This window comes from Endocarpon pusillum (genome assembly GCF_000464535.1).
Source record: "Endocarpon pusillum Z07020 unplaced genomic scaffold scaffold1215, whole genome shotgun sequence".
Classification (NCBI taxonomy): Eukaryota; Fungi; Ascomycota; class Eurotiomycetes; order Verrucariales; family Verrucariaceae; genus Endocarpon; species Endocarpon pusillum.
This window is the reverse complement of record NW_006913647.1, coordinates 8635-35760: the sequence shown is the minus strand read 5'-3', so window position 1 is coordinate 35760 and position 27126 is coordinate 8635. Positions and strand designations below refer to the sequence as shown.

The 27126-nt window shown below is 44.3% G+C and overlaps 11 protein-coding genes across 11 annotated transcripts; 8 read left to right on the top strand and 3 right to left on the bottom strand.

The window, feature by feature from the left end:
• Positions 1 to 535: 535 nt before the first annotated feature.
• EPUS_09101 (uncharacterized protein) lies at positions 536 to 1756 on the bottom strand (the record flags this gene model as incomplete). Its single annotated transcript, XM_007789592.1, has 2 exons — positions 536 to 1429; positions 1484 to 1756. 2 exons carry the CDS (start codon positions 1754 to 1756, stop codon positions 536 to 538), a joined length of 1167 nt encoding a protein of 388 aa, XP_007787782.1.
• A 1334-nt stretch (positions 1757 to 3090) lies between these two features.
• EPUS_09100 (uncharacterized protein) lies at positions 3091 to 4762 on the top strand (the record flags this gene model as incomplete). Its single annotated transcript, XM_007789591.1, has 5 exons — positions 3091 to 3566; positions 3650 to 4118; positions 4173 to 4200; positions 4259 to 4453; positions 4500 to 4762. 5 exons carry the CDS (start codon positions 3091 to 3093, stop codon positions 4760 to 4762), a joined length of 1431 nt encoding a protein of 476 aa, XP_007787781.1.
• Positions 4763 to 5327: 565 nt separating this feature from the next.
• Positions 5328 to 5975, top strand: EPUS_09099 (uncharacterized protein; the record flags this gene model as incomplete). Its single annotated transcript, XM_007789590.1, has 1 exon — positions 5328 to 5975. One exon carries the CDS (start codon positions 5328 to 5330, stop codon positions 5973 to 5975), a length of 648 nt encoding a protein of 215 aa, XP_007787780.1.
• A 209-nt stretch (positions 5976 to 6184) lies between these two features.
• EPUS_09098 (uncharacterized protein) lies at positions 6185 to 6661 on the top strand (the record flags this gene model as incomplete). Its single annotated transcript, XM_007789589.1, has 1 exon — positions 6185 to 6661. The coding sequence occupies one exon, from the start codon at positions 6185 to 6187 to the stop codon at positions 6659 to 6661; it is 477 nt and encodes a 158-aa protein (XP_007787779.1).
• Positions 6662 to 6855: 194 nt separating this feature from the next.
• EPUS_09097 (uncharacterized protein) lies at positions 6856 to 8061 on the bottom strand (the record flags this gene model as incomplete). Its single annotated transcript, XM_007789588.1, has 1 exon — positions 6856 to 8061. The coding sequence occupies one exon, from the start codon at positions 8059 to 8061 to the stop codon at positions 6856 to 6858; it is 1206 nt and encodes a 401-aa protein (XP_007787778.1).
• A 90-nt stretch (positions 8062 to 8151) lies between these two features.
• EPUS_09096 (uncharacterized protein) lies at positions 8152 to 9201 on the top strand (the record flags this gene model as incomplete). Its single annotated transcript, XM_007789587.1, has 2 exons — positions 8152 to 8209; positions 8261 to 9201. 2 exons carry the CDS (start codon positions 8152 to 8154, stop codon positions 9199 to 9201), a joined length of 999 nt encoding a protein of 332 aa, XP_007787777.1.
• Positions 9202 to 9232: 31 nt separating this feature from the next.
• EPUS_09095 (uncharacterized protein) lies at positions 9233 to 9733 on the top strand (the record flags this gene model as incomplete). Its single annotated transcript, XM_007789586.1, has 1 exon — positions 9233 to 9733. The coding sequence occupies one exon, from the start codon at positions 9233 to 9235 to the stop codon at positions 9731 to 9733; it is 501 nt and encodes a 166-aa protein (XP_007787776.1).
• Positions 9734 to 10213: 480 nt separating this feature from the next.
• EPUS_09094 (uncharacterized protein) lies at positions 10214 to 12054 on the bottom strand (the record flags this gene model as incomplete). The annotated part of the gene is made up of 2 exons (XM_007789585.1): positions 10214 to 11689; positions 11740 to 12054. 2 exons carry the CDS (start codon positions 12052 to 12054, stop codon positions 10214 to 10216), a joined length of 1791 nt encoding a protein of 596 aa, XP_007787775.1.
• Positions 12055 to 13927: 1873 nt separating this feature from the next.
• On the top strand, positions 13928 to 14758 carry EPUS_09093 (uncharacterized protein; the record flags this gene model as incomplete). The annotated part of the gene is made up of 1 exon (XM_007789584.1): positions 13928 to 14758. One exon carries the CDS (start codon positions 13928 to 13930, stop codon positions 14756 to 14758), a length of 831 nt encoding a protein of 276 aa, XP_007787774.1.
• A 1030-nt stretch (positions 14759 to 15788) lies between these two features.
• Positions 15789 to 17893, top strand: EPUS_09092 (uncharacterized protein; the record flags this gene model as incomplete). The annotated part of the gene is made up of 2 exons (XM_007789583.1): positions 15789 to 16561; positions 17383 to 17893. 2 exons carry the CDS (start codon positions 15789 to 15791, stop codon positions 17891 to 17893), a joined length of 1284 nt encoding a protein of 427 aa, XP_007787773.1.
• Positions 17894 to 24181: 6288 nt separating this feature from the next.
• On the top strand, positions 24182 to 26549 carry EPUS_09091 (uncharacterized protein; the record flags this gene model as incomplete). The annotated part of the gene is made up of 2 exons (XM_007789582.1): positions 24182 to 24359; positions 26215 to 26549. The coding sequence occupies 2 exons, from the start codon at positions 24182 to 24184 to the stop codon at positions 26547 to 26549; spliced, it is 513 nt and encodes a 170-aa protein (XP_007787772.1).
• Between the last annotated feature and the right edge of the window lie 577 nt (positions 26550 to 27126).

Sequence of the window (27126 nt, the reverse complement as noted above, 5' to 3'; positions counted from 1 at the left end):
GGCGGACGGTGTCAATGGGGAAAGCTTCATCCGCCAGGCTGTACATGTAAAAGGGCACCCAAACGCGCATTTGGAACAGATACTACACGCTCAGCCAATAATGGCATTTCTACGGCTATTTTAGGAGGCTCACACACTCATTATGAGTGCTCAAAGTGCCAGATTTGGCTCTGTATCAAAGGAGAGTGCTGGGCACAATATCATCACTCAATTGGAGTCAATTGCTAGATAATACGGCCTCAACTGGCCCAAATAGGGTGTTTATTGACATTTTGAGCCTCCCCGCAGTGATCGACAGCGCTAATTGGCACATTCTACACCCCTGTTCAGGTACGGAGGGGATATAAGAGGCCCTTTTTCTTCTTCTCTCCTTCTTCTCTTTACACAACCTCCTCTGAAGGAGAACATCATTGTGTGCTGGTGTTGTTGGCGTTGAGGCAGGACGGAGGGCGGCAGGATAGAGGGGGGCAGTAGGGGGGGAGCGGAGGGCCGCAGGAGGCCGCAGAAGTAGTTGATTCTTCTTCCCCTCCTCCTCCTAAGTCGTATCCTTTATCTTCTTCTTCGTACGAAGAGCTGGAGGGCTATAGAAGAGCTCCTGCGTCGTATCATGACTCCTCTCCTTTCTCTCCTCCTCTGCAGATGTTGTATCATTCTTAATCCCCCTCTTCTTCTTCTCCTTCTTCTTCTCCTTCTTCTCCTTCTTCTCCTTCTTCTCCTTCTCCTTCTCCTTCGGAGTTGAGGGTTGAGGTTGAAGAAGAGCATCAGTCTCTTTGATTGCTTGATCCAGCTCTTCAGCAGATTGGTCGAAGGAGTCGTCGGTACTAGAATGAGCTCGTTTGTGAGATTCAGTTGTAGAAGGCTCTGGTTCTGGGTTAGGAGGTTTCTTGAATTTGAGAATCCTCCACGATGTAGATTCTGTACGAGGAACGAGCTTAGTATTTGCCTCCTTCTTGATCTTCTCCTTCTTAATATCAGCAGGCTCTTCGTCAGACAGCTCCTCCTTCAGCTGCTCAAGCTCTATCCGTTCAAGCTCTATCCGTTCAATAACGATATGAATAACGTACTCCTTATTGATGATCCCAAAGTACTCCATTGCCTCCTTGATCGTACGAACGTCATCAGCGCTTGTGGGCAGCTCAACCGGGGTCTGTTTGGACTCAACGCGTTTCGCAAGATAGAGCTTCTCGTCGTCATTCTGCGTAAAAGTCGTTCTCCATTCTCGGACCTGTTTCAATAGAGAATTGTGCATAAAGTCGTTCAGATCTATAATTGCTTTATTTTGAAGCTTGAAAGAGACTCTTTTCAACATTCGACAGTCTATCTGCTCCGCATTCTCTTGTACTGTGCGTCGCCAGATTGCTATCGTCGTTTGATAGGTTTCAGCCATTAGCTTGTTATTTGTACGATTCGAAGGAACTGGAATATTCGTCTGGGGTCGTATAGAAGAGGAGCGTTAAGCCTTTTGCGTTGTCATCTGTTGTACCAGCTCAGTAACAGAATATTGAGTATATCTTTGAAAACGCTGGGTTTGAGGACTTCGTACATGCTCGTTGCTGGCAGCAAAGACGGCTTTCGTCTTCTTTGGTGTCGGAACTGGTGATTCATCAAGCAGCTCTATTATCTCCTGCGGTTCAGAGATAGGCTGTTCAAACGCTGGATTGCGAAGATGACAACAAGGGCACTCCTTCAGATCAGCAAAATCATCGTAAGAAGCTCTATTGACGCCGCAAAAAGGGAGCCACAGAGGCTGCGGCATTGTAAGAAGGTTGTATGAGGTTTTGAAGTTGATAGTATGGATATCTGGCTAATTGATTTGATTTGATTTGATTCTTACTCCGATGCGGTTCTAGCCGTGGGCTGATCCATGCGGGAAACTATCAACTCTAATCGTTGAAGGTATATACATGAGGAAACCTTTCCAGGAGAAAAACCCCATAGCCAATCTTGTGTTCTCTTTGTCTTCGCTGCGCTGGCGTATCGACTGTGGTGCTCTGAGCGACTGTATTACAAGTTGTTCGGACGTTGCCAGTGGCGTAGCGCTTGCTCAACCAATAACAGTAGACTGCAACGGCCTAAAAGACCACTGTTTTATTGAGTGCGTTATCGATCTGGATGGGCGACTGCCCCTTGGTGCCCGTAGGTCTTATCTGTAGCCGCTTTGTTGTCCTTCGCCTGTGACTCGCCTGTCGTACGTAGGTGAGTCGCTATCGTTGCCTCTGTTCCTTCCGCCGCCTGAGACCAGAGTCCCTCCTAAGTCGTTATCCACGCGCCCCTGACGCGGTCCGCCATCATCTTCCTCCCTGTTATGAATCTTGACAGCCATCCGGCTCTGCCTGCGGCTCAACAGCACCAGATATAGTGGGGATCGACATCCCCCTCCAGAGTGCCCGTAACACGGTCGTAAGATGTAGAACACATCCTAAGTGACTCTTTTTATATTTGCGTGTTGTTCGTTCTCCGCTCGCGCTTTGTTGGTGTTGTTCATAATAGGGATTCCGTTGAATGTTGCTAAGACTAGGCTCCCTGAGCAGATGGTAACAGTCTAGTGTATTGCGGTTCTGGCCCCTGGCGACAAATGGGGCAACCGAAGCTCTGAAGAGCTTCCACCAGGTGAGCTGCTTCGTACGAAAGCAGTACGCGCTGCCTGCGATACGCTGTCGTAGTCGAAGGTTGGGAGCAACCCCACGCGCTGGCAAGATCTTTCGTCTTCCTCAGCCTCCTGATTAGGGCGCCTCTCATGGACGTTCCCTATAGATTCTGTTGTTAACGTGTCTGGCTTCGCCGGCGTACGGGTGGCGAAATCGTATCGCTGCTAGGCCGCGCCCGACGCGACAACAACATCAGGGGACCCAAGCCTGATGCCGCCGCCGCGTCCGCAACGCTAACACAGTAAGGACCTCTTGGCTCTCCTGCTGAGCAGAGAAGGTTCGTAGCCGACACCACGTACAGGTGGACCTCGTCGTCGGCCATATCTGGCTAATAATCAAAAGCATAGAATTTATTCACCGCCTTTTTCGTCTATTCCAAGCCCTCTGAGCCTCTATCTCATTCTATTGCCTCTGACAAGATTCTCCCTTATCAATATCCATTATGCCTCGCGCAAAGATCGATTTGAATCCGTACAAGGATGAGATTCTAGCATTAATAGCTCTCAAAAAGACGAACGCAGAGATTATTCGATATCTACACGATACGTACCAGACTCAGCTGGCTGATCATACCCTCCGAAGACGTCTAAAAGAGTGGAATATCTCTATAAGAACGTGGACTCAAGATACGCCAGCACTACGAGATCGAATTACTAGTCTCTTCTTCAACGGCCTCAATGACGACCAACTCTATCGCGCTCTTCGAACGGAGGGATATCAGCTTGGAGCCCGAGCTCTTCCACGGCTTCGTTATGAGCTGGGCTTGAAGCACAGTCTTCGTACAGCAGAGGGTCAACAAGAGGCAGAAGAAACTGCAGCTGGGGTAATAACAGAAGAGCTACAAAAAGGCGTTATTGAGGGCTACGGGCGTGGATTGTTATATGCTCATTTTCAACAGCTTGGAGTCAATATTGCTCGGTACGTATAACTCTCCGGATTTGGCTGTACATGTACAGCCAATTTTAGTAGTTCTATCTGCTCCGAAGCTGATCTATCCCTAGTGACCGCATCTACTCTATCTACCGTACGCTTGCTCCTGACGCTATTGAGCGCCGTGTACGAAATATGCAACGCCATCGCGGCGAATATATCGTACCCGGTCCTAACTTCTTATGGTCTGTGGATGGATATCTCAAGCTTGCTCCTTATGGTATTGAGATATACGGAGCTATCGATGCTTATTCTCGCTATATTATCTGGATCTACGTTGGTATCTCAGGGCGTACAGCTATCAGCGTTCTTCGTCAGTATCTTGATACAATTGAAATGCTAAATCAGTATCCTCGATTTATACGATCTGACCATGGCGGTGAGACGGTTATCCTAGCTCAAGCCCATCATCTATTACAACAAGCAGCAGACCCTACTACGCCGTTAAAAGATTGCTATATGTACGGAGCTAGTACAACAAACCAGCGAATTGAGGCTTGGTGGAACCAGCTCACAAAGGGATTGCTATTCCGATGGAGGGTAAGTTATTTTAATATACCATTTACAGCTGAATATATACTAAATTTGATATAGAACTACTTTGGAGCCCTATTGCAAGAAGGTAGCTTCGATCCGAAGATCCCAAGTGACCAGATAGCTCTACTTGCTATCTATACCAGTTCTTCGTGCAGAGATACAGGGTTTCGTACGGGTTTGGAATATTCATTCCATTCGCAAGCAACGTAATCGTCCGAACGTTACGCCAGGCAAGCCCTATATTCTATATCATCATCCTCCGCCTCATATCGAGAATCAGGGCCTCTTAATTGACTCCGAGACCTTAACGGAGTTACAAAATGACGTACAAGAATGGGGTAAGTAGTTTAGATAGATATATTCGTCAATACTAATCTTTACTAGATATAGATGAATTTCTGCCTCCGGAAACGTATCAATGGTGTCAAAATCAACTACAACATCTTGAATTCAACGCTGCTCAGCAAGCTCCTGAGGATGACAATTCAACCCCTTATCGCGCATACTATCTCCAACTTCGTGCAAGAGTTGATGAGCATTTGAGAAGCGAGAGAGAGCCTCAATTGCTTTATCAGAGAAGCCAACTGGAGCATTTGATTGGCGTCCTCAACAACCTACGATGGAGGAGATTGAGGAGGTTGAATTGATTAATGAGGGTCCTGATATGGAGGAGAATTGACGCGCTTGTCTCTGCGCATAACGCGCAACACCAAGAACAGCTATCTAGAGACCTAAACAGGCAATTGAACAGTTCTACTAGTAACAGGAGACAAATGCCGTACAGAAATCACTCAGCGAACAAGTTTATGGAATCCGCCATACAAATTTGGTGGGCAAATCCATGGCCCTGCTGCGGAGATGAAAATTTGAATTGGCCGTTTGGCTCACATAGTCCGCCGTAGTGACCTCTAGAGCGTAACAGTCCGCCGTACCCATGTGTCCTGCGCCGGGCATCATAAGGTTAATCTCGACACCTTCCGCCGCCGTCTAAAAGGTCGCGTTTCTCGACACGATCGCGTTCCTACTAATAAAATACTCTTCCCCCACGAGGAACAGGCTGTGATTAATTTCATGCTTAGTTTGGCCTCTTTCGAACTCCATGGCACGCTTCGAACACTCGAAACAGTCGCATATTCATTGATTTGCGACCGTCAAAGACAGCCAGATGATCCTAAACCCCCACCCATCGGGCCTACCTGGGCAGCATGATTTATGGCTTCACATCACGATGTCTTCATGCTACAAAGCGACTCGCCAAAGGAGCTTGATCGTGCGGCTGCGGAAGACCCTGTAGTCATCGACAGATGGTACACGAGCTTCATAGGCAAGATCCAACGCTGTGCCATCCAACCTGGCGACATATACAATTGCGACGAAGGAGGTTTTCGTATAGGCATAGGAAAGCGCGAAAAGATCATAGTACCAGCTAGCAAAACGCGCACACGCGTGTCTTCGACGAAAGAATCAACTCGCGAGCTGGTGACGCTCGTCAAGTGCGTCGACGCCCTGGGAAACGTGCTGCCGCCTATGATCATCTGTCAGTCTACCAGCGATAAGGTCATGGAGGATTGGGTGCGAGCGACAGACGTACCTGACGACTATCTCATTGAGACCTCTTCTACGGCATACATGAACGACGAAATAGCCCTCGTGTGGCTCAAGCATTTCGATAAGCATATAACGAAGAAGCAAATTGGAGAGTGGAGGATGTTGATTCTTGACGGTCATAGTTCTCATACTACCTATAAGTTCTTATCCTACTGCCAGAAGCATAAGATTATGCCTTTCTTCCTTCCTCCACACACAACGTATATCCTGCAACCACTTGACGTCGCTATTTTCCAGCCGTACAAGCACTAGCACGGACGCGCTATCGGAGACCTTAATCGCACAGGTATCTCAGCCATCAATAAGGTTGACTTCATCGCCGAAATCGACGGTATACGCAAGAAGGCTATGAAGGAGGGAACTATCAGAAGTGGCTGGAAGAAGCCAGGTTTATTCCCCTTCAAGCCGTCTATTGTACTCGACGCCTTGAAGAATAAGAGGAAACACCTCCACCTGTTGCCATGGAGGATATTCAGTCGCCGTCATTCTATATGAACGACACAACGCCTACCAAGCTCGCCGACGTTGATAGGATTGAAGAGGGAGCTATTCTCAACCTTATTCCCCCACAACACGTTATCACGAAGCTCTCTAAGGCCCTCCGCACGGCTCTGACGGAAATTCAGCTCCAAAAAGATCAGATCAACCTGATGACGGCTGCTGCTCAGAAGAAAGCCTTGATGTCGCAAAGCAAGCGCCAAATCAACCACCCAATTGGCGAGCCTCGTAATTCAGAGGTCAAATACATGCGGGCCGCTGTCATGGCGAGAAAAACGCGTGAAGATGCGGCCCTGGAGCGTAAAAAGACGCGTGAAACCAAAAAACGAGCTGAACTAATTACAGCAGCTTCCGTGCCTAAGATCACCCCCCAAACAGAGGTGGAGGAGTCTGATTTCTCAGAGGCTGTGAGCTACGATAGCAATGATGTTATAGATTAAATTTAATTAATTTATCTCATAAATTGCGGAAGTTGTGAATTATTTTCGAAAATGTAAAAATGTCTTGACGAAAGTAGGCTTTACGGTGAAGTGGGCTTTATGCTGGGGGGCACCCCCTACGGGGGAGGGGGTGCTTTTCGATGGCACGGGTAAGCTAATCCCTCTCATTGGCTTAAAAAAACATTATTGAGGTGTCAAGCCACCCCCCCATCACGGGACAAACCGTCGGTCGTCTTGTTAACCTGCCCATCTGCTTTGTATGCTATTGCCAGCTCGTGCTGCGACGCCAGTCGATCAGGATGGTCTTCGGTCAGCACCTTCGCTTCGATAGTGACGACGTGCTCAAGCAGTTCAACCGCCTTGCTAACCTGCCCATCTGCTTGGTATGTTATTGCGAGCTCGTGCTGCGACGCCAGTCGAGAGGGATGGTCTTCAGCCAGCACCTTCGCTTCAACAGCGACGACGTGTTCAAGCAGCTCGACCGCCATGCCAACCTGCCCATCTGCTTGGTATGCTATTGCGAGCGTGTACTGCGATAATAGTCTATCGGAATGTTTCTCGTCCATGTTGCTGCATCGCCATCGCCACGCCTGCTCGAGAAAGTCCACAGCTTCACGCACTCTGCCGTCTGCCTGCAGACACCGTCCTACACTAATGCACAACTCGTATTTCTTGGGCTCTTCCTCCTCTTCCTCCTCCTGCTCTTGCAAGAGTCTGACCGCGTGAGGCAGATATTCTCTCCACAGCTTTCGTTTCTCAAAGTGATCGGATGGAAAAATTCCAGCAAGGTGTTGCATCGCCTTTCTGGTCTCAGTTGATGCATCACCATGGTGTCGGCCCCAAATTCTCATCCCCAGATGGACCAGCCTGTGGACGTCGAATGTTTCGTCCTCCGCGCGTCGCGTGAGAAACGCATACCCGCACAGCGTTCCAATTGCGGTTTCCATTCTTGCTTCCGGCTGCACTGTCGGCAGAATCGACCGAGGAATTGCCTTAGGCTCGATACACGACACATACGCGAGGAGACCTGCTGCTATCTCGTCGTATTTGCGAATCTGCTCAAATGACACCAGCCAAGTAGATGCCACTGCATTGGTCGCACCTTCGTATCGTGCACTGTCGCGGAACTCGGCGCTCATGAGGCTGACCATGTCTTGCTCTGTATTTCGCAGCAGACGCAGATAGCGTGGCATAGTGGTTGTATTCGTATTGAGGTAAGCAGCGGCCTGGACGATTGCGAGCGGCAGATCAGCCAGCTCGTCAAGGAGCTCAGCAACAGCAGGCTCCTTGTTGCCGACCATGTCTGGGTCAATGAGCGACTTTTGTAGCAATGTTTTCGCTTCATCTCGGCCCAACGCTTGCAGCTCGATCACGTCGCGAACTACCAGATCCACTGCCATCTTTCGATACCGCGTTATGTAGACAATTAACCCATTCTTGCTCTGCGGTAGGTAATATGCAAGGCCTCGAACTTCACGAAATTGACAAACATGGAAGACAGTCTTCAGATTCTCACAAATGCATCAGGACGACAAATGTCTCTAGGTGGTGAGGAATTCCGTCATTAAATGAATGAATCTATTGATTTCGGTACCATAGATGCCGATGCTATCAAGCTTGTAACCGTGCTTGATGACCCTCCACTTGCACTAGCTACGGCGGGCGCATACCTAAGTCAGGTGCCAACAAGTTTATCCGACTATCTCCGTCACTATGAAGCATCATGGCTGAAGCTGCAGAAAACAGCCCCAGAGCTGACTGAATATGAGGATCGCATGCTGTACTCTACTTGGCAGATTTCATACGATCATGTTCAGCGACAGAACAAGGCCTCGGCCAAGTTACTTCAGCTGTGGGCGTATTTGGATAGCCAAGACGTTTGGCTCGAACTCCTTCAGCACACTGAGCAAGATGATCCAGAATGGATACGTGAGATTACTGAAGACGAACTGAGTTTCAATGCCGTCGTTCGAGTGCTATGCGACCACGGGCTTGTGGAGGTGGATCAGTCACCAGTTGAGCAAGTCGAGTCAAGAGGGTACAGCATGCATGGATGTGTGCACGCGTGGACGATGCACGTCCTAAACCAAAAGTGGGACGGTGGACTCGCGAGACTGGCTTTGAAGTTTGTGGGATCGCATGCTCCTAAACGTGATAAAGAAAAGTGGTGGGCAACGCAGAGGCGGCTTCTCCAGCATGCAAACAGATGTTCGAGCATGATACTCAAAGGTTCGGTTGCTAAGGAGGGCATGGAAGGGAAAATACACATGTTAGGATATCTCTACGCGGACCAGGACAAGCTGGAGGAGGCCGAGAAGATGTATGAGCGGGCGCTGGTCGGATACGAGAAGGCATCGGGACCTGACCATACATCAACGCTCAACACGATGAACAATCTGGGCCTTCTTTACGCGGACCAGGGCAAGCTGGATGGGGCCGAGAAGATGTATAAGCGGGCGCTGGTCGGATACGAGGAGGGCATGGGGACCAGACCATACATCAACACTCACCACGGTCAACAACTTAGGCCAACTCTATAAGTCTCACAGCAAGCTGGACGAGGCCCAGAAGATGTATAAACGTGCGCTGGCTGGATTTGAGAAGGCATTGGGACCAGAGCATACATCAACACTCGACACGGTCAACAACTTGGGTAACCTCTACAGATCGCAGGGCAAGCTGGATGAGGCCGAGAAGATGTATGAGCGGGCGTTGGTAGGAAAAGAAAAGGCGTTGGGACCAGACCATACATCAACGCTGGACACGGTCAACAACTTGGGCGTTCTCTACGCCGGCCAGGGCAAGCTGGACGAGGCCGAGAAGATGTATGAGCGGGCTTTGCGTGGATACGAGGTTGCTTTGGGTTCCGTGCAGGTTCTGACGTATGTTCCCGCAATGAATACAATGGAAAACCTCGCCCTCCTGCTCTCAAGTACTGGCAGACACGACGAAGCGACTCAGTTGTATACAGGCGCACAGCAAGGTACGGAAGTGGTGTTTAGACGGGCGAGTACTCGATACGAAGGATTAACTACGGCGTTGGGGAGTTTAAGAGTGGATGAGGCTTCATAAAGGTACTCGAGGGAGGAAATAAGGTTCGGTGACTATTATAATATCAATTGCTTCATCAGCGTTTCTGAAGAATGATGCGATAAATGCAAGTTGTTGGTTGCGAAGCAAGTTCGACGAGAGTCCAGCACTCTCATTCAAATTACAGTACAGTATTGGCAAATCAGCTTGGCACCCCATAGAATGGAAGCTTCGAGAAGAGCAGGGCAACCTGTGTCCCATTTTCGGGCCAGGAACAGTGCGAGCAATTCGTTCTGCTGCCGCCAGCGTTTAAAGGTGGGTCCAATTTACACTGAAATCGCAAATGACTGTATTATAGAAGAGTAAAAGGCAATCATTAGAAATTTGTGCCACTGCCAGATTTGAATGCACCAAAGCTGGAGCGCCCATGAAAACACTACCTAAGTAGAAAGTTCGAACGACCTGATGTACTGACAGATCAAGATTGAACTTGAGATTCCAGTCCATTAGAACTAGCATCTCTCACCCCTTATCAGGGGACACAATTTCTACATCCACTGGTGGATCAGAAGACCGGGTATGCCCTTTGGACTGACGGTCCTCGACTGCCCATTTCTCCATGTGAGCGGTGATCCACTTCCGTGCAGCAATGACTAAACCGCACACAATCCATATAACACCGAAAGCCATGTATCCGACAGGTAGCCAGATTTTCTTCGCGTTTTCCACTGCAAGCACCGTGTTGCTGTTCAGCTCGACCTGGAACAGGCCGCCAACAAAGAGACGTTTGCATCTGCAGCTTCTGAACACTCCAGCGAGATGCAGAATCGTACCGATGAAGAGAACCAAGGCGTTAATGGTAGTGAGGACCCAGTAAATCCAAATCAGCGCTGTCCCGACAACGCTACGTTGAGACAGCTTGTGCTGTAGTTCGGCCCAGTTGGCTCCCACGCGAACGATGGCGGTTGCAAGAGCGAGTATGCCCCATAGCAAGAAGGTGAACGAACGGCAGCCGAGACCGACGGTGGGTGTTGTGTACGATATTGCGGCGGCGGAAGCGGTGGTCAACGCAACGAGGGCCCAGCCGAGCAACTGACCGACCAGAAACTTCGCCCACGTCGAGGTCGGCAAGATTAATGTAGATTCAACGTTGACCAATGCAGAAACGTTGGAAGGTTCCATCCAGTGGAGCCATAGTTTTGAGTTGATGAACCGCTCCCGAAGCGGCACACGGCTCTCCGACAACCCCATGAATGGCGTGAGCGTTGCTCGAACAACCCCACCGTTGAGGCTACACGCAAAGCAGTTGCTTGCCACAGCGAGCACTAGCAGCCACGAGAACCAAACACCAAATGCTAGTCCATGAGCGGTATCATTGTCTCCCAGCTTGGTGTAAGCTTCGTAGAAGACGGATGCGACAACAGCCAGCGTAAGGATGACTGGCATGAAAACGCCATTGAAGAAGTTAAGTCTGGCGGCGACCAAAATCGCCATTGCTGTCTCGATTTGGTTATCCTTGGCGTCGAATAATCTCTTCTTCACGTCGTCAACTGTATCTTTGGTTGGCGGGTTAAGAGAGCTGAGGCTGTCATGATGGTTTAAGTCTCCAACCAGTACAATCATCTGCCGGATGTGACGCTGCTGGAGATCATCCCGCTGAGTGTCTTTGGTAGATACGGCATCTTCGATGATTTTTGTACCCTTTTCAGTGGTTCCGACGAGATCGGCATGGATCTCAAAAAAGGTTCCTGCCAAAGCACTGCTGGGGTCGCCTAGAATGGATCCATATTCCGGTACCTTGTCTTTAATCTGGTGTAGAAGAAATTCAGATATATCTCTGAACATCAGAAAAACATGGCGGCTGGCTCTCCTGAGTAAACCCGGTCTCGGTCGACTGGTTCTAAGAAAGCTAGAGTCGTGTCCCTGGTCTTCTCCTTCTTTTCCGAGCACCGAGCCCCCTATAGGGCAGAGTAGAAGGAGAGCAACGTATGGAGCAAACTATGAAACAGGTAAGCATCCACCATCAAAAGTTGCACGTCTAAACGTACCCACGTTGCAAGCGGCTGAAGCCACTGTTTGAGCTCGCTGGTCTGTATTCCAGGACAGGTCTTTTGACACCAGGCCATTGTATGGTTCACCGATGGGAATGTCGTTCCCTCGGGGTACTGATCGGTGGAGTTCAGGCTACAGGCCTTCCACGGTTCGGATCCGTTGAATAACATTCTCTTCTCTGGTAAGCGTGCTGCTTGTCTGCAACATACATTGCCCCGGTATGCATTGACTTCGAGAATGAAGAACGCGGTGACGAACAGAGCCGGCAGAAAGCTTGAATGCATACCGCGAGCGTGCGCTGCGGTTGACATAAAGAAGACTGAGCTCTGGTGCTAGAGCTCTGGATTGATATTGGATGGTAGAACAACAGTGAGTATGGTAGATGCAACACTCTATGGGCAAATCCCAAACACGGTCGATAGCAAGTATAAAGGGAGAAAAAAGGCTGGAATTGCGTGAATCCAGAATCCAGAACCTGACCAGGATTAGGTCCTCATTTCGACGCGTTGCTCGCTGACTTGTGCATTGCAGCGCTCAGGATATGCGACTAATCGAAGAGCAATGATTCTACTGACATTCAAGATTTTCTATGCTTCAGCCAAGAGAAATGGTGGACGAGCTTGCAAATTTGGGGTCCGCAACTGCACCAATCAACTCCTCAACAGGGTCAGAGGAATGCAGGCTTAGGCGACGTTTGGCCCGACGTTGGCCGTTGACTAGCCTCAGTCATGCATGTTGCAGTCGAGCTGGGGAGCCCCGATGCAGCCTAGGCGGTATGTGCGGGCATCTCTGATTCTCTGATATTGGCAATGTGCATTGGGCCTAACTGGGCAAAGCCAAGTCTGGCTTACTACGGTACCAGGCAGAAGTATCCATAGCTCGGCGCTAGTATCTCCGCCAGAAAACGGACTACAAACGAACCAGCTAATCCTTAAGAAGCTAAGTGGTACTGCTATGGCCAATAATTATGGAACATCCTCCAAGAAGCTTCTAGACATCAATGTGGCGCTGTATCGGAACTAGCTGTTACTAGCACCGAGCTATGAATACTTCTGCCCCCTACCGTAGTACAATGTACAGGTAGTGGCACCACGTGTAGCTGTAGCGGCCACAAAAAGATAATAACTATATTAGTTGCAATGTAGCTGCAGCTTGAATTCTTCGGTTGCGGGCTAGCAGCATGAAATAAGGTTAGCGCCTATACATCTGACAACGTAGGCACCGGATTTTGTCTAATCAGGCGTGCCAGGCCTCGCTATTAACGCCAGCGGAGCAGAGAACACCTGATGGGTACATGCTTTAAAGCAGTTTCAGATCACGCCATTATGACTTACGATTTTATTATTATTATTTTCAACTAACTACACTAATCAACTCCTTAACAGGGTTAGAGGAATGCAGGCTTAGACGACGTTTGGCCCGACGTTGGCCGTTGACTGGCCTCAGTCATGCATGTTGTAGTTGAGCTGGGGAGCCCTGATGCAGCTTAGGCGGCATGTGCGGGCATCTCTGATTCTCTGATATTGGCAATGTGCATTAGGCCTAACTAGGCAAAGCTGAGTCTGGCTTACAATGTACAGGTAGTGGCACTATGTGTAGCTATAACGGCTACGAAAAGATAATAATCATATTAGTTGTAATGCAGCTACAGCTTGAATTCTTTGGTTGCGAGCTAGCGGCATAAAATGAGGTTAGCGCCTGTGCATCTGACGGCGTAGACACCGGATTTTGGCTAACCAGGCGTGTCAGGCCTCGCTATTAACGCCAGCGGAGTAGAGAACACCTGATAGGTACATGCTTTAAAGCAGTTTCGGATCACGCCACCATGACTTACGATTTTATTATTATTATTTTCAACCAATTGGGGGGAGTATCCGCGTGATGAACGCAGGGTCGCCGCATCCCCCATGGCGTACCTCCAGCTTATCCCAAATTCCTGTGTCTCCCCTAATAAGACGATGTCTAATATGTTATTTCCACCTTCAAGTGTGAGAGCATCGATCCTTTTGTTTTGCAAACCTCAACTCGGGAGCCACCCAGCCTTCATCCAAATCTCCGCACAACGAGGCCAGGCGTGCCCTTGATGTTTATTCTTGAATAATCAGCATTTTCTTTCAGGAATACCGGAATCCAATGTACTTGTATTCATTCTCCCCGACTGTTTATTTTTACTAAACGCTCAAGATGAATACTTTATTACACATCTCGCTCCTCTGCTCCCTTACGCTGCAATCCATAGCCTCCGACGCCATGGTCCGCCGTCAGTCGAATGATATCGACTCTGAGACAATGCCAGAGTGCACCAAGAGCTTTTGCGCTGGATTAGGAACTATCATCTATGGCGGAACCGGGGTGCATTGCCCGTATACCGATTCCGATGCCAAAACATGGAGCAGGCAGTGCTTTTGTAATCTCAAAACCCCACTCCGATGCGCATGGATTTGCAACTGGAACGCCTGGATGAACGCGGAGGACTGGTACACCGGCAATACCGGATGTGGACCCCAGGCGGACGATCTGGACCTAAAAGGCCTTCCAGCATGCGCTGAGGATTGCTTGCCAGACGCTCTCATGGACGCCGGATGCATAACAAAAGGACGACAGTGTTTCTGCTTGAATGGAGACATGTTGGGATGTCAAAACTCATGCTCGCACCAGGAACGCGCCGAGGTCGCGACATGGCTGGAGGGAGCCTGCAATATCTCGCAGCAGCTTGCGAATCAGGGTGTTGAGAAAGGAAGTTTTCTCGAGGACCCATCGTTCTGGGCCACGCTGGTCGATAAAGCCAGTGTGATCTTCGGCGGTAGAGGAGATGAAGGGGTTCATAAGGAGGTAGTGGCTCCGCCGTCCAGGACCGGGCAGCCGCTGAGGTGGTACGAGATTTGGGCTGTCGTTGTTCTGTGTTTCACTGCTGTGGCAATTCTGATCGGATGGAGGGTGTCTTCTCATATCGGCCGCATAAAGTCCAACCCGGCTGAGAGAGCGTCGCTACTGCCAACTGGTGAGACTTTGTGATTGACATGCTCACGCGGTTATACCGTAACGATGTACACTGTGAAGCGGAGCAGCAAGGGGGCAATTGATATGGCAAAAGGAACGTGTATTTCTATCTCCACTCGACTGCTCCCCTTCCTCTCAAACAGCGACTATTACTCTCTATATACTAATCCCTATATCCTTCCTCCGCTATCTGCGTCTGACGCTATTCATCAGCAGGAGGTCCTTTCTGCTGTACAATAACTGCCATAGAAGGAGCAGAAAAGACCGTACATAGCAAAATGAACTAGATACAGAAGAAAGTACCGGAAGCAAAAGCAGAAAGTACCGCCAATGCGGATCATCACGTGATAGTCTTGGCGTTATCTTCACATACACTAATTACCTCGAAAAATGATCCTACCATATTCCATTTCTACCATTTGAGGCGTGAGTGAACAGGCGGCCATGTGAAGAAGAGCTTGAATCATCTGGCCCGGCCTCCGTACCTGTGAATTTCCCGGATGAGAGTTTCGAGATCTTTTACTTGAAGCATGTTGGATGCGATAAGTGACTCGCGTGGCCAATCCTTGGCCGGAAGGCCGCATAAGCGCTGAATGTATGCAGCAACATAGGTTGGAATACAGCTCGATAGAGGAAAATTCTAAGTTATTAAAGTCGACATGAAACATGACATCCAATCATTTAGAACAGATCTGCAGTCAAGTCTGTATAATTTATGTTACTTAAAAGCAGAGCAGGGTTGGACGCAAGTTCATAATGCTGGAGGTTGCTAACCAGATATCAACGGCATTTGTATATGCAGCTTGTCTGGAATGAATTTCAGGAGCAGTATAATGTAGCGAGCCGCAGAATGTTGCCAGCTAGTCACTCGCCTTGGAAAAGCCAAAGTCTGCAAGTTTGATATGGAAAGGATTGCGGGACTGTACGAGAATATTCTGTGGTTTGATATCTCGTTATGAAATTACAAACCCAGCATTTGGACAAGAAGTTAGACTGTGCTAAAGAAAATAGCCAGAGTCAAGGAAATAGGATGATGAAAGCGACGATGATGGTGCGTGCTCCGTTAAGAGACATCAGATCTGCCCATGTCTTCTTCCCCATAGAAAAACTGCAGTCGGCTCAAACCACCGAAATCGCTTTCAGTTCCGTCAAGTCAGTGCAAGTCGACAGCAAATGGCGCCTCCTGGACTCAGTTTCGAACCTAACAAAGGATACGGTTCGCGAACTTGCCGTAAGACTCAAAAGCGCCGATCCATCAACTTTTGGTCTTCTAACATGCCTCGGCGCTGTTCACGACGAGAAAAACAACGACTTCAGTCTTGTTTTCCGGATACCAGACGGCCTGTCTGAACCGACGACCCTCCGGGCAAGGATCATGGCATGTGATACAGCTCATTCTCTTTCAGATCGTTTTCGACTAGCCACCCAATTAGCACGAGCCGTCTCCTCAGTCCACACCTTCGACATGGTCCACAAAAGCATTCGGCCGGAAAACATCATCTTATTTCGGGACCAAGATTCCGCCTTGGGGTCGGCATTTCTTCTGGGATTTGAAAGAGTCCGTCGGCAAGCTGATAGTACTCGACTTGGAGGGGATACCGACTGGGAGAAGAATATTTACCGACATCCTGAACGTCAGGGATCAACTATTCGAAGAATGTTCCTACCCGACACCTTCCAGCCCGACAAGTGCTGCGCGGCCTGCCGGTCGAGAGCATTGCTTGTCAATCTGAGCGAGGATGTCACCGCGATCGACGAAGTCGTCATCGTCTCGGAATGGCACAGTGGAAGGGCGAGGGGCCTAGGGCGAGGTCAGAGGTGAAGAAGCACCCTCTTTTGGGGCCTGTCTTATTTTAGCCATCCTAAATTGTACAGTTCTTGCAACCAAAAAGAGCCCCCTCCAGCTTGACTGAATCGCAATATTGCACGATGCATGATTTTCTCCTTGCTTCAAGCATAACTCGTGACATTATGCTGCCTAGAGACAAGTACACCACTCTTAGGGTGTGTTTGCCTGTACTGTAGATACAATATTGTGTACTATTGCTAGTATGGTGTAGGGTAGCCTTAGAACTAGTGTCTTAGGCGCTAAGGCCGAAGCCAGAAATGCCTTTTCACGGAGAGCAGGAGTGTTACAGAATCTCGATTTGCTTAACAATCAATCTGCATGTTCCAGTGCGGCAGATTTCAGATAATGTGCCTTGCATGGAGGAAACGAGAGACCGCATGTCAATTTCCTGCCACAGCCAACGGGAGGCGTAGCAGCTGCCCGCAACGGGCTGTGCATATGCACTCCGGTGTGAATTGCGCCCGTCCACATGTTCATTCTCTGCACTGCCTCAATGTTGCCTTCACAGCCCATCCCTGCGATACATAGACCGCTGCTTTCCCTCAAGAGTCTGTGGTAATTCATTTCTGCTGTTGCAATCCGCCCCTTATATCGAATTTCTTTCTCTAGAGTTGTCCCGACATTCTGGAGCTGATCTTGCAGCAATGCGGCTACTTCACTTCAATACTTCAGAAAGACTGGTCTTAACCGACTTCAGTGGAAGAACGATCCCACCATATGCTATTCTTTCGCATAGATGGGGCGACGATGAGATCCTCTTTATAGATGTATAAAGTAACACCTATGAAAGTAAAGCCGCCGGCTATCAGAAGATCAAGTTCTGTGCTGAAAAGGCCAGCCTGGATCAGTTGCAGTACTTCTGGATCGACACCTGCTGCATCGACAAATGGAATCTCCTTGAGCTCTCAAAATCGATCAACTCGATGTTTCGTTGGTATCAAAATGCCACCAAATGCTATGTGTTCCTATCCGATGTTTCGGCGTCTACGGCAACGGATGCAAATCAACAAAGCACATGGGAAACATCGTTCCGATCAAGCAAATGGTTCACTCGAGGATGGACACTTCAAGAGCTCATTGCACTGCAGGCGGCATCATCTGGAGGTCACGAGAAGGTGGTGCAGATGCTGCTGGACCGGGGTGCTGAGGTCAATGCTCAAGGAGGAGAGTATAGACTGACACCACTTTATGAAGCCGCATTGAATGGCCATCTTGCAGTTGTGAAGCTGCTACTTAATCGAGGAGCCGACGTATCAATTGCAAGTGAACGCGGATGGACACCACTTCATGCAGCCGTATAGAATGGTCATCTGGCGGTGATCAAGTTTCTGATTGAACAACAAGCTGAGGTGAATATAGAGACGACTGATGGGCGGACACCTCTTTATGAAGCCGCACAGAATGGTCATCTGGACGTGATCAAATTTCTGGTTAAACAACAAGCTAAGGTGAATGTGAAGACAACTGATGGCTGGACATCCCTTTAAAGCGCTGCATGGAATGGTTATCTGGCGGTGGTCAAGTTTCTGGTTAAATAACACGCTGAGATAAATGTGAAGACACCTGATGGCTGGACACCCCTTTATGACGCCGCATGGAAAGGTTATCTGGCGGTAGTCAAGTTTCTGGTTGAACAACAAGCTGAGGTGAAGATGAAAACGACTAAGGAAAGAACACTACTTTATCAAACACTGACAACACTAAGAGCTGATATAAACTCCAAAGATGCATTTTATAGAACACCACTCTATCTCGCCATCTACTCAAGTCATATTTCTACGGCCAAACTCTTTATTAAGTACGTATCAGACCTTTCTATTATTAATAGCTATAGCAAAACTGCTCTAGATTAGGCTTTAATGAACCAGAATATATTTGATCAGATATGGGAATAGCGTTCCGTTTTTATACTAACTTCCCAAATAATTTAAGCCTAATCCTTACACTAATCTATTCATCAACTATTAGTACGTTTGCTTGAAACCAAGCTAAAAGGAATATCTCTTAACTTTTATAAATTAGGCTATTATTTAATGATTCTTTAAGAGTTTAACTAGGCTGATTTTAGCTTTTAATAGCAAGTTATTAAGATAAATAATGATAACAGCTAAGTATCACAGCTGCTATGCTTATCAGCTACTAGCGCTAAGGCCGCTAGGTATTAATTAGTACTACATATTAGTAAGGGGTATGCTCGCTATATAGGAGCGACCCTAGTGCTATTCTCGTCGGCTCTACAGTCTTAGGATAGCACTTAACATAGGCTAAAGATCTCGCGTACTTGTCGCCTGCTTTCAACGTAACACGTGATACTAAGTATACAGGATCTGGTATAATATTTGTAATAAGTTAAACATAGTAGGATCTTATTTTATTTGCAGGATATGTCCTGATACTAATTTATGTACTAACTATATGCAATAGTATCCTTAAATAGATAAACTGCTAACTTATCAGAATCATGAATTTCTTAAAGTATCTTGCCTAAAGCCACTTATCTAAGAGACAGAGAGCATCAAAACAATCTCTAATAGGGTTAGAGAATAGTTAAGGCGACTTATAGCGCGCTACCCTAAGTAAGAAGTCTAAACCTGTAAAGGTAACGCTTTACTCTTGGCTATTGACAGGTTACAGAAGAGACTTCATAAGGTCCTTCTTAGACAGAATTACTGCTAAGCTACCTAGCTTAATTAATAAAATTAAAATTAGATCTAAAGCCTGCTATAATTAGCTAGATAAGTTAAGGGAACCTTAAGTAATCTTAGACAAATAATAGCTCTATTTACTTTATATTAGTTAATTATTCTAGTCTCTAATTAAAGCGTCTATTAATAGCACATATAATAATCTATTTTTTAAGGATATAAAGTTTACAGAAACTTTTAATTAATCCTACTTCCTAAGAACATATTAGTTAAGTAAATAAGATAAAGAAGGTATTTAAATATTTATTTTAAGAGATTAGAATATTAACTAATAATATAATTAGGAGCCTTAATCTAAATACTAACTTAATAGCGTGTTAGGTAGAGCAAGGCAATTTAATATCCTACAAAAATAGATATAATAACTCTAATATCTTCCGGAAGAACTATCACAGACTCAAAGGTTTACAGAGCCACTTATAAACTTAGAAGTGGCCTTACACAACGTCAAAATAGAGCTCCTAAAAATTATTAGTAACCCCAAAAGCTTCCAAAGATCTTCTAAAAAGGCTTAATAAGACATGACTACAAATAGTTCACATTAAAGCGCTACATGAAGAAAAGTGGGATTAAAAAAGGCAATAAGAAGATAAAGGGCTTTAAGAAGAATTATGCTATGACTAGCAAGATATAACACAGAGGATGACCATCCCAAAAAGGATTATATTCAAATCTAACGGTCTAATTCGACGTTCGGCGTTCTGAGCCTTAGCATGCCGTCTTCAGGATATTAGAAATCTTGTAAGGCGAATTCAATAGGGATTAGATAGTATCTATCCTGATTTACATTAATATTTACAAGGTCTGAAAAGTGAGTGACCTACTATTTGCTTGTTCTGTGACAGCCATTCTCGTGAATTTTCCGAATTAAAAAAGAATATCTGGCCATTTCTCTTTATTTTAATGGTGAGAAATACTTCGTCGTTGCACTCGATCGACTCCTGACTAAGACATCAATATAGTGAATCTGGACGATAAGGAAGACGGCGAAGACGGCGAAGATTTCAACGATGGTAGTAATGATAGCAGCAACGGTAGCTATGACGATAGCGATAACAAGAACGACGACAATAGGATTTCTATATGAGATACGATCCGATGCCTTTGACCTAATTTGGCTAGCTGCTATGCAAGAGAAAAGCTCTTCCTATTTTGTGAAAGCCGATCCTGTACGTGTGATGGATGGAGTATCTCCTCTGCCATGGCGCAGGAAATACACGGGACCAGCCACGCACTCGGACGGCAGCGCCGATGGCGTATCCACAACGGCACGCGGAACTCTTGCCGTCAAGCTACTATGCCGCCGATAGAGGCATCCGTACGGCACGTGGCTCCCCGTACGAGTACCATGGAACAGGAGATTGATACGACCCCTTTAGGGAAGTACAATCTCCTCCAGAGGGAAGCTACCGCTTCTGGCCCTGCAGATACTCCGTCGGATCCTCCGTGCAGGTTTACTAGTAGCACCCCTTGTGTTCGATGGAGGAGTATATAGAGTAGAGCGCTGGCCGCACTGTAGATAGACTCCTCAGCTTACGTTTTAGCAATCTATGGACTATTGACTTGTTCTAGTTTCGAGCCATTGCAGTACGTACTGTACAGAGGGTGGACTGGTACAATACCTATAGTGTCAAAGATAGCCTTAGGCGACTAGCACCGCTGACTCTACTGAAGCTGTTCTTCGTTCTCGCTTATTGATAACATCTAAGACTACAGCATCTGTCCACTCCCAAAATTATTCATAGCTCTAGGTGACTGTCGACTGCTCTAGTTCCTTACGCATCACCACCTCCCGATCTTCTGCAAAACCTCTAGGCAGTATATCGCAATAGCGTCATGAACTCAGATCTTATCATCCCCAGCCCTTCTAGCTCTGCGAAATCTGTCTCAGACACCTCAGTCTTATTCACCCAGGCATCGCCTAGCTGCCGAAGCATTAGTCCTTCAGCCTCTTCCCCCTGAGCTCTGAGAACCGGGTCCATCTTAAAGTCACCCAGATAATAATACGCGCAAAGTTGATGTCAACCAGCACCCTGCTACACTGCTACAAGTCTCCTGATCCCCACATTATCTATGCTATCTAGTATAAGCACCTTGTTATTATTAATAGATCTCAAAGGAATAAGGACTCCTTTAAATGAAACGTCCTGAAGAGCCTTAGGTATAGCAAACCTAGTTTTAAGATGATAAACTACTTATTTATTATAAAATATTATTAAAGAGTTTAAAATTACTTTGAACTTTATACAAAACCTACTAATATTAGTTATAAGCTTATGTTAAAGACCTTAAATACTGTTACCTAGTCAGAATATGTATAGTATTTTTTATTATTATTTATCTTAATTATAACCTTATTTATATTATTAATATTAGTATTAATTAGACTCTCTACTTACTAAAAATAATCTAAAATAAAACTATATATAAATTAATTAAGAACTCTATTATTTTAAGCTCTTTTACTACCTTATAAGTATTAAGTTAAATATATTAAGAAGCATTATAAATACTTAATTATTAAAACCTTTAATTAATAAGTAAGATATCTAACTTATATATAATTTTATATTATACCTTTAACTCTTATCTTATAGTACTCTTTTCTATTATATAAAAAATAGTTCTTCTTAATTTTATATTAGTCGCTTATAACAAAAGTATAAATAAATATAAATAGTACTCTACTAATTATAAACTAATAAAGTTATTTTAATATTATTTATTTAAGTATTATCTAATTAATAACTTTAGAAGATATAATAATAAATAATAGTAGTAAGATAACTAACTAATTAAAGCATGTAATAAATATAAAGTAATATTATAATTAAATAAATTAATATTAATAATAATAATAAGCTAAAGAGTAATTTAAATAAATACTTTTTATAGATAATAATAAAAGAATAATAAACTAATTAATTAAATAAGACTTATATAATAATAAATATTATTATAAATAATCTGCTTAATTACTTAAGCAAAGACAAAAATAAAGTAAAATAATAAGACGTTAAAAGAACAGTTATTAAAAGATAAAGTAAGCCTAATATATTCTTTAATTTTAAGATATATAATATAAATATCTAGAATTTATTTAGAGTCAGATTAATTAACTAGTATTAGTTAAGAATAAAAAGAATCTCTTAGAGTTTAATAATACTTAAAAAAAGATAAAAGAAATTATACTATATATTTTATCCTTACTTTAGCAAAAGTCTTAAGCCTAATAACTAACACCTAAGTCTATTACTAATCTAAAGAATAGCTGTTCTTTCTTTTATAATATAAAGGTATATAATTAATCTATTATTATAGCTAGTCTTATTTGATCCTATTATGCCTTTGCTAATCCTCTTTTTTAAGCTTATATTAATTAATATATAAAAAGAATATAAATAATATATATTCTATTATCTTGTTTAAATAAGTCTCTCTTAATAATTTAGTAGTCTAGAATAACTTTATAAATAAGACTATAATATAAAAGATAATATTCTTTTAGAAAAGTAAGATATAATATTTTATTTTAAAAGAGTTCTAAGTTTAATTCTTAGTAGTTCTCTTATAGAATTAAGTAATTTGTTATTATTATAAATTATAACTCTTTATCTTTTTTTAATCTTTTTTGTCTTTTTTCTTAACTTATTAACTCAAAACTAGATTATAATATAGAGTTATTATTTATAAAGCTTATATAAAGAGAGACACTTTAAAGAGCTGATATTATACTTGTCTTAGAGTATATAAAGTTAGGTATAATAAAGAAAGACTTTAATATAGTTTTTAAATAAATTATAGTTTCTTTAAACTTAAAAAGTAAGTATAAAGATAACATATATATTACTCTTAAAACTATCTTATAATATTTATTTTTTTAACTATATAGTAATAATAACTAAGCCTATAGCTTTAAGTAATTTATAATTATAATTTCTTACTTCCTTATCTATATATTTTAATAGTATTCTTTTCTTCTCTTTCTTCTTAGTCTTCTTTGAAATCAAGAAGATTCCTAAGCTATTATTAACACTAGTAGCAAGAGTAAACACTTCTTTAATATTAGCCTTAACTAGATCTAGAAGAGCCTTATTTAAAGTAGAATAGATAATTATAAATATAAAGGTATTAAGCAGAATTTTAGGATTTATAATTATATAATCTTTTATATATATGTATTAATTAAATTAAACAAAAGTATATTTATTAATCTCTTTTAATAAAGTATATTACTTCTTTACTTCTAATATATTTTTTTTAATAAGAATATTAAGAGGTTTTAAATAATAAGCTATAAGTACTAAATAAATAGTCAAAAGCTTTTTATTAGGCCTAATAAAGAATTTAAATAAAGTAAAAGAGAAAATACTATACTAGCTAACGTAGTTTATAAGCGACCCGCTTATATAAGTGACCCGCCTATCTTTCTTCTACATCATAATCTTCTAACTATTATATATAACTATAATATAAGAAAATCAATTATCTTTTACATTACTATCTTCCTTAGATGTCTCTTTAACCTCCTGACAGGTTCATACATTATAGTTAGTTTTGCCACATCTCCTATAATACTGTAAGCCTGATGACCTAGTCTGTGTAACACCCTCTTCTACTGATCTTCTATTTAACTGCAGTTGTATAATCTCTTTCTGCTTAATTAAACTATATATATCCTCTATAATAAGTGCACCTCTAGCTTATATATATATCTTTTTAGCCCTCTGATACTTTGTAAGAGCCTTATTAGCCTTATAAAGTATATAGATCTCCTTATATAAAAGAGTTATTTAATAAGTAATTAGCTTTATATCTTTTGCTAATTACTTAATAACTAAAAAAACACTAATCAAGATATCTGATGAAATAGAGAAGCGCATGATGCATGAGGGGGAAGCGAAGGAACTGATGGAAAGGATCAAGAAAGCGGCCCCTGGACTTATAGGGGTGAACAGAATGGGAAATGGTGCTCGTGATAATCCATGGCCTCAGTGGCCTCGCATCTACCGTGTTGACTATGGTCACACTGAGGTCAAAACACATATGGGCAAGGACCCTCGTGAGTATTGTGTCATGTCTGAAGACTTTGTCGCGAAAGGCTATAAGCGCTTAACAGCAGCCTACATAAAGACATCAAGATTATCAAGATAGGCTGGTCAGGCAAGGCGATCAAAGACAAGAAGACCTTTTCCTCGCTCCTAGTCGAGGTAGAAACCGCTGAGATGGCGAACCGAATACTAACTAAGGGGTTTGTGATCGATTACAAGCTCAAGCACTGCAAACGGTTCGCACGTAGCCACCTAACCCAGTGCTACAACTGTCAAGGTTACAGACACCTAAGCAAGCAGTGTAGACAACTTACACATTGCGGGCACTGCGCGGCTCCTTATAGCACTAAGGAGTGTCCTAATAAAGAGGCTACGAATTGCTACTGTTGCGCAGTCTGCGCGCAGCCAGGGCACCAAGCATGGTCGCCCTCCTGTAAGGTAAGACAGGCCGAGAAACTGCGTCTGGTCAAGAACAAACAACTGAGGACCTAACCTTATCAAAATGTCTTGCCCCTTATAGAGCCTCAGAACGCTCTAACAGGGGCCACTAAGCGCATAAGTCCCGCTGGCAACTTAACAGACTCTAGCTGTAATAGCGGCATAGTGATATCCTTAACTCCGCTAATAAGGCGCCTAAGAAGCGATAGCCTTTAGCGCCTTATAGATGCTGAATCCAGGGATAAGGCCTTCGCTAAGGCTAAACGCGGCCGCCTGCCTAAAAAGCTTACTACTATAGGCCCTAATAACTTCTAGGAGAATGGCCCTAATGAAGAAGTTATGATATGTTAGACACTAAAACTTTACTAATCCTATAATATAATGTGCGGAAGGAGAGGGTGGGCACTATGATCCCACTCTTTGAAGACGACTATATTCTTAACTACGACATTATAACTATTTAAGAGCTGTGGCATAACTTACAAATATACACCTTGCTTAACGCTCACAGAAGGGGCTTCACTCTGCTTTATAACCTGAGAGAAGACACTAGCGTATGCTTTTACATTAAAGATAACATAGACATTAATAGTTAAGAGGTCTATTACGAATCTCTTAATATTGCATCACTAGTAATTCGAACGCGTTTCAGTAGCAAGCTAATAACAATACATATCCATAACATGTATAACAGGTCACCCGCCTTGTACTTAGTAACAAAGGCGCTCCCTGTAATATCAGCGCTCTATAACCTTCTAGTTAGGCCAGGGGAGCATGTCTTACTAGGGGACTTCAACTTACATTATCTATATTAGAACAGAACCTTATACGGCACTAAGCATAAAGCAGCAGAGCAATTAATCAATCTTATTACTAACGCTGAACTAGAACTAGTTCTTCCCCTAGGCACCGTCACCTAAGAGGCAAGGGGCCTCCGCTTAACTATTGACCTAGTATTTATTTCTGCCTTATTAACCTTACGACTTAATTACTGCCGAGTAAAACATGACTTATGCTAATCGGCCGACCACCTCCCTCTCTTAACTCAGTTATACATAGAGAGCACGCCTTGTACAAAGAGGCTAAAGAGGGCCTGGAAGCTTATCAATATAAGTAAGGTAACAGAAATAACTATAACAGCACTACCAAAGAGGTATCTTAATACGCCTAAGATAATTGACGCTTACGTAGCAGAGATTCAAGACTATCTTAACAAGATTATTAGTGAAGCGGTTCTGTAGGCACGACAGAATGCCCACAACAAGTCTTTCTGGACCCCAGAGTGCTCAGAGGCAGTAAGGAATACCTGTTGACTTCGCCGTGTATAGACATCAATAAGACAGGAAGAGGACTAGGCGCGGTATTAACAAGCAAACAACCGCAAAAAGCGAGCTATTAATAAAGCCAAGCGGATCAACTTTAGAACAGGAATCGAACACACTTGTAACGACCTCAGGGATCTATGGAAACTCGCTAAATGGGCAAGAGCTGATAGCTATCGCCCACGCGATTCCCCTAAGTTCACACCGCTGGCAACCCAGGGCGTCACAGCACACATCTTTGACGACCAGGTTAAGGTGCTTAAAGCCGCCTTCTTCCCGCCTCTACCGGAGGCACTGCTCAATGATATCGAAGACGCGGTGTACCCGCAGGCACATTACTGCCCTACAGCCATCACTGAAGAGGAGGTACGGAATGCTATTCAGCGCATAGGGGCGGACAGAGCCCCGGGCCCTGATGGGATCCCTAACAGGATCCTTTAGGCCTGCGTTGACCAGCTCACACCTGCACTTACCCACTTATTCTCCGCCTGCACGTTATTAGGATACTACCCCTATGCTTTTCAGGAGGCCTACACGCTAGCTCTAAGAAAACCTAACAAACTAGACTACTTATCTCCTAAGGCCTATAGACTAATAGCCTTGCTTAACACAATAGGCAAGACGCTAGAGTCTATTATAGTACGACGAATTATCTTCTTAGCTAAGTAATATAATACTCTCCTAGAGACGCAAATAGGAGTAAGGGGCAATCGCTTAACTAAGGCAGCACTAGAGCTCCTTATTAAATAGATATATATAGTCTAGAATTAAGAGAGAGACAAGATAGCTTCTCTATTAAGCATGAATATAGCAGACGCCTTTAATATAATGTTATATCAACGGTTAATCTATAATCTAAGAAAGTGTAAGATCCCTCTTGTAATTACTAAATAGGTAGCAAGCTTCCTATTAAACAGGGCTTTTACGCTCTTTATAAGTAACAAGACGTCTAAGAGATTTGAGGTCTATATAAGAATCCCTTAGGGCTCCCTAATCTCGCTTATTCTGTACCTCTTTT